Below are 5,961 nucleotides of genomic sequence, written 5' to 3'. Positions count from 1 at the left end.
AATTTAGATTACGGCTAACGTTATTCATAGAACCGGGTTCGTATTACACTATGAATTAAAATCCATCGACTAACGTTTTAAATTACGGCTCGAACGATGAACAAAAACAGGTAAGAGTTCAGGATGGATTTTGGAGCGTTTACTTCAATTTAGGTGGTGAGGTAAAATGTATGGGAATACTCCCGAGAGAAAACAAAGTTACCCTATTAACAAAAAAAAAAACTTTTATGAATATTATGATTACTTCAAGTCTCGGAATTACATTAATGCTTTACAAGGGCTTGGAATTTATGTACACAAAATCCATTGTCTCAGAAAAAATTAGTACTCCATAGTCCATACCTTCCAACAATATCCTATATTCCTCTATTAGATCAGTAAATTTCTCCATGGTCACTAGAATGCGGCACAGAGTTGATTCTCTTCTTTTTCTTATCTCCAGCTGATCCTCCGGCTTCCTTCAGGAACAACGACGCACACCTGCCACTTGTAGATGTGCAGGTCACTTAAATTAACATCTTAGGTGCATAGCTTGCACGCCAAATCATCTTTTTGAAGTTATAGTCTTACAATGCTTATTTCTGGGGATTTAACTCTTGAGTCCACTTTCTTAATCCAGTTATTTTCTCTCAAGTGAGAGTACTAATTTTACCAATTCGCTTACAATAATGCTAGAACATTGACACATGAGCTGTGCCTGTGAGGGGGTTAGCGATGACAACTTCACACAAATTTGATCAAACTTGGATCCACTCAAGTAAAAAAAGGATGAAAATGCGATCTGAATGAGTGAAAGGCGAGTCATGGTTTTATGGCTCATTAAAAACATGAAGCTGGCCACACAAACACGAGTTCTTTCTTTAAGCTGAGAAATATGAGAAGTGAAGAAGCAGAAACAGGAACTCAGCAGTGTTTCAGAATCCATACATGAATGAGGAAACTGAATTCACTTAAAATCAAACCAAATAACCAATAACATTTACAACACTGTTGCTCCTGTTCACTAGTATACATAGATACAGAGGACGAAAAACTCTGACACCTCCCAAAAAATATTTTATACGATGATATATACTCCGTATAAAAATTTCTGAAAAAAGGGCATGTGACGGAAACATATATTACCTAAATATGAAGCTGGAGACAGTCTTGTACAGTAATCTACTACCTATCATACATACAGGATTAAGTTTAGCTTGATGAAGATACACAAAAAAAAAAAATTAAGCTGAATAACTTTTATTGCAGGGCTAGCAAGTTTAAGGCTTGTGTGCTCCCACTGACAATGGAGATGCTTGGGGAATACAATTCATAGGAGAGCGATGGTAGCTCGGAGACCTCACTGGACTGGATGTCTTCTCGGGGCCTACAAGTAAATGCTTGACAGCGCTTTTCTGCTCTTGCAATTTCTCAAGTTCGTCTACCACATCAAACATTTTACAAGGAGTGCTAATATGACCTCATACTTTTATGGCTCTTCTCCAACATGAAGCAAATAAAGAAGAAAGATCTTATTTATCATTTGTTTTAAGTCATTCATATGTCATTCAACAAGGACTCTATACAAAATTACAAAAGATTGATAAAATGTTGCGAATCAATTGAAGACCGCAAATCCCAGCGGCAACGCGAACCGCCACAAATAAAGGATATACCTTTGCAACATGTATGAATAAGATGGTTACGTAACTCCACCGAACTCATGTTTATTTACTGCAATACTGAAAACAGTACAGTAATTCATGTTTTATGTAAAGCGTAGACACTTACAGTGCACCTCCACAAGCTGGGCCAACCGCTTTGAAAAGAGACATGGTTGTCATGGAGATGTCGCTAGCTGCTCCTTGTTGATCTTGATCTTGCATTCAATTTGTTTATCTTCGTTAGACATGAAAGTTGGACTGGATATTAAGGAAAATAATGTCAGCAAGGTTGAAATGAACTTACCACAGCTCGGTTTCGCAGAATAAATGAGTTAGTTCTAATACCTGTCTGTAAAAACGTCAACAGTGGAGAGCGAAATGCAAATCAGATATCATAATTCACAATTCAGACTCGTATATGGGTCATAAATGAAAATTACAGTTCATTCAGACTTACCGATATAACATTTTTTATCACATAGGCGCTATTTAACACCACATCGAGACTTAACCCTGACAGTAATGCTACGAAAGGGTAGCATTGTAACAAAGGTATGGATAACATCTGAAAGAAGTTGAAGCAGGTAATGTCAATATATACTTTCTCAGTTGTATACTGTATACATGTAGTATGAACACGTAAGAGGGTTCGGAAAAGCATACCCCACATAATCGAACAATCATAACTGGTCCAAAGATTTTGTCAATTTGTGGATACAAGAAGAGCTGAAAAATCAACATGCCAACACCTGAATATTGGAATGAACACGGGCAGGGGGCAGAATGGGAAAGACAAAAAACAAACTCAGTGCATTTTCGTTACCGAAGTAAAGAAAGAAAAATGTAAAAATTCATGGCAAAAACTCGAAAAGGTATCCCACTGTATCATAGGCAGGCTGAAACTATACTATCTACATACCTCTTTTTGTTTATGAGCATTATACTCTTCCATGGCCTTCTCATGCTCCGCCTTCAGCTATGCTCCTCTGTCCAAATATGGCTTCTTTTCCTGAATAATCCAATAATTAAATCAACATCGCAAATCAATTAAATTAAAGGGAAGGACACAGGTCAGGATGAGAATAAACCTCATCGGCCATGGCCTTCCGCTTAGCTCCAACATCCTTAGCAAGCTCCTTAATACCCTTGGAATCAGGATGCTCTTCCTTGTAAGTCTTCCTGAAATCCTCGATCCCTCCCTGTACTTACCAATTACAAACTGACAATCAGAAACACATCTTAAGTACATTGATAGAGGTATACAACTGAATTATGATTAAGTACATTTTGAACCATCCCTAGTGGAGAAACCAAGGGAGTACTAATGCAACATGAACAAATGCAACATTATGATTTATCCAAAAAGTAACACTTTTTACCAGGAATGGAGAGCTAGCCGACGTGGTTGGCTTTTAACAGAAGGAGAATATCCGCATGTATCTTGATCAAAAGCAAAGACATAAGTGTCAAAAAATGCTGGTCTTTGGCTTCTTTAATACTGAGTTCGCGCGGCATCATGCAAGCGAACTGCTTTAATAAGTCCCTTATAATTGAAGCTTGCCACCTGAATAAGGAAGCGTTGGTTTAATTCTTCTAAATACTGCATTGCTACATCTTCAGGGCATAAATCTCCATTTGCAGGGGCAAGACCTTCTGCTATCCACATGCGGATGAGCATTCCTGCAGGTATTTCACAATCTTCTGGAAAGGCACTGAGATAAAGAAAGCAAGGCTTGAGATCGTAACGCAAGTCATCGTAGCTCAAAGCCGACAAATCCTTAACTCTCTTGTCGGCGCTTGTGCCCTCCATCACTCGAGCCGCACGGCTGATTTACCATTTGCCATTGCCCAATGTTGTTCTGTTTCCCGCTCAAGATTCCAGCCAAGGCTCTTATAGCTAAAGGAAGTCCATCACATTTCTGTAGCATTTCCTTTCCCAAACTCTCATAGCTTTCCTTGTCATAATTTGGGACATTGCTGAGAGCAATCTTATTCAACAATTCCCATCCTTCCTCCTCACTTAGAGGTGTGGCTCATGTATATGCATGTCTTTGCGATCTGGTCCAATTGAATGATATCTCGGTTGCGTGTGGTGATGATGATGTTGCGTCTTACATTACTACCACCGTAAGGGATAGCGAGCGATCTCTCGTCCAAAGACCCTCTGTGCCACACATCATCAAGAACTATTAAGTAAGACCTGTCTTTGAGGAAGTTACGGAGCTCATCCACTAATCCTTCCACACTCAAAGCCTTATCCTTGGACGACCACCCATCCACCACATTCCTCAATATTTCAGAAAGGATATGTTTGGTATCCCATTCTTGAGAAATGAAAATCCATGCCATATAATCAAAACATTCTTCAAAAGATATACGGATGATTGTAAAGCTTCTTGGCAAGGGTTGTTTTCCCACACCCACCCATCCCCACTATAGAAATAGCATTTGTTACTTGGCTTTTACCCTCATCACCCATAAGTATTCCTACCAATTTTTGAATGTCTTCCTCCAACCCAACTACGTATTCGTGTTCATTATCATCATCATATGAATAGCTTCTTTGTTTTTTCCTCCCGACATTACGTGTTCTGCTACCTTCTCTTTGGCCGACTTTTCCCAGTCCATAACTCATTAATTCGGTTGTCACTTCTTTTATACTTTTTCGTATCCTTTGTATTTGCTTTGCAAATTTGCGGGTTCTAAATAGATTAGAATGACCTTTACCATGCACATTAAAGATGTAAGTGTCAATTGTGTCCTCTGCATCATTGCCAAGTTCCCTCGATTGATTTAAGCATTCGACTTCCTTTTTGTGCATCAAAGATCTTGAAAATATTGCTGCGTCCTAGCTAGATCATCTTGGAGGCCTTGTACTGTTGCACAAGAACCGGATATAGATACTTGAGGAAAACATATACAAAAGCAACGACGACAAAGCCTTATCTGCAATTTCAAGTGGAGCGGGCTAACATGAATACATAAATGCACTTTTGAACTGCCATATTGAAGAAAAATACGGTCCCTCATTTTGAGTCCCAAAGATCGATTTGGATAAAGTAGGAAAGTTTTTGTTGAGCCTTGGAAATTCACGACTCATAATTCATAAATAGTAAAATGCGAGAGGGAAAGTGGGTCCCGTATATTGTTGTAGAGATTTTTCAGAGTTCGAGCATTAGACTAAGGACAAACGGAATATATGAGAGTCAATCGAGACTTAAAACAAAATGTCGATCTTAAGACTCATTTTGGTCTGAGGATATAGCTAGCCTAGAGTTGCAGAGCAGATCCTACCGATTTTATCAGCACCTTGCTAGATACACTCATTTATCTTGCTAGATACACATCACTCCTTTAGATTGCCAGATACACATCTCTGGCAAGCTAGATACACTCTTTTACCTTGCGAAATACACTCTTTGAATTGTTAGATACACATCTTTGACAAGCTAGATACACCCTTTTACCTTGCTATATACACTCATTTATCTTGCTAGATACACATCACTCCTTTAGATTGCCAGATACACATCTCTGGCAAGCTAGATACACTCTTTTACCTTGCTAGATACAACTCTCTGGTCAGCTAGATACACTCCTTTACAATATCGAAACCCAAAATTAGTATTGAGTAGTGACATTGTAGCAGTTGAAGCAATCATTTGAGCAGTATATGAATGAACATTGATAAAAAAATAGGTCAAAAAATTCCAGATATTGTAAACCTAAGTATATGCAGCAATAAAAAATTGGAAAAATGAAAAATAAAATGGATGGTAAAATAGTTTGATAAGGAAATAAATAAAAAGGAAGAAATATAAAAGGAAAAATGCGGAATTAAGAAAGAGAGAAGAAAAAGCAGTAGCGAAACTCACTTGTAATGCGATGAAGGAAGATTGAATTGGGAGAAAGTCGATCAGAAGAAGAATTGTAGCGAATGATGATGATGATCGAATTTTGACGATTCAAAATCATGGGATGCACTCATTCCACTCTCCATTCTGGGTTTCTAATCAACCGTCTTTCAAATCTGCAATTCATGGAAGTTGTTAGAAAATCCATAGCTTATTAATAGAAATAAGAGAGACAAAAGAAGAGCGCACCGCTTGTCTGCGTAGTTGGCGAAGGATAGCACTGTCTCCGGCGGTCGTCAGGAAACTACGACGGATGGTGGTGGTGGATGATGGAGATGGAAGTTAGGCGGGATGTGGATTAACATAATAAAGGATAAGGAGAGGAAGTCTTATGAAGTCAGAGCGATGGGTTGGTTTTGTTGTTAAGATTATTTTCTAAATTAGTTAAATGCAGTTCGGTTCAC

The 5,961-nt window shown here is 38.4% G+C and overlaps 2 protein-coding genes across 4 annotated transcripts; both read right to left on the bottom strand.

Annotated features, from left to right (window-relative positions):
- Positions 1 to 213: 213 nt before the first annotated feature.
- Positions 214 to 3,110, bottom strand: LOC141633752 (putative peptide/nitrate transporter At3g43790). 3 transcript variants are annotated; one of them, XM_074446172.1, is made up of 9 exons: positions 3,023 to 3,110; positions 2,732 to 2,842; positions 2,563 to 2,652; positions 2,307 to 2,369; positions 2,101 to 2,208; positions 1,948 to 1,992; positions 1,771 to 1,858; positions 1,126 to 1,168; positions 214 to 480 (listed from the first exon to the last, which is right to left on the bottom strand). In XM_074446172.1, exons 3-7 carry the CDS (start codon positions 2,593 to 2,595, stop codon positions 1,820 to 1,822), a joined length of 288 nt encoding a protein of 95 aa, XP_074302273.1. In that variant the 5' UTR covers positions 2,596 to 2,652; positions 2,732 to 2,842; positions 3,023 to 3,110; the 3' UTR covers positions 214 to 480; positions 1,126 to 1,168; positions 1,771 to 1,819. The 3 variants fall into 3 exon arrangements, 1 of the variants encoding a protein (XP_074302273.1); XR_012538527.1 differs by lacking the exon at positions 214 to 480 and having other exon boundaries at positions 493 to 1,168; positions 2,307 to 2,392; XR_012538528.1 differs by lacking the exons at positions 214 to 480; positions 1,126 to 1,168 and having other exon boundaries at positions 1,443 to 2,208; positions 2,307 to 2,392.
- Positions 3,111 to 3,135: 25 nt separating this feature from the next.
- On the bottom strand, positions 3,136 to 4,278 carry LOC141631654 (putative disease resistance RPP13-like protein 2). Its single transcript, XM_074444293.1, has 4 exons — positions 4,068 to 4,278; positions 3,759 to 3,967; positions 3,479 to 3,598; positions 3,136 to 3,375 (listed from the first exon to the last, which is right to left on the bottom strand). The coding sequence occupies exons 1-4, from the start codon at positions 4,276 to 4,278 to the stop codon at positions 3,136 to 3,138; spliced, it is 780 nt and encodes a 259-aa protein (XP_074300394.1).
- Positions 4,279 to 5,961: the final 1,683 nt, after the last annotated feature.

Source organism: Silene latifolia, chromosome Y (assembly GCF_048544455.1).
Source record: "Silene latifolia isolate original U9 population chromosome Y, ASM4854445v1, whole genome shotgun sequence".
Classification (NCBI taxonomy): Eukaryota; Viridiplantae; Streptophyta; class Magnoliopsida; order Caryophyllales; family Caryophyllaceae; genus Silene; species Silene latifolia.
This window is presented reverse-complemented; position numbering and strand designations above follow the sequence as displayed.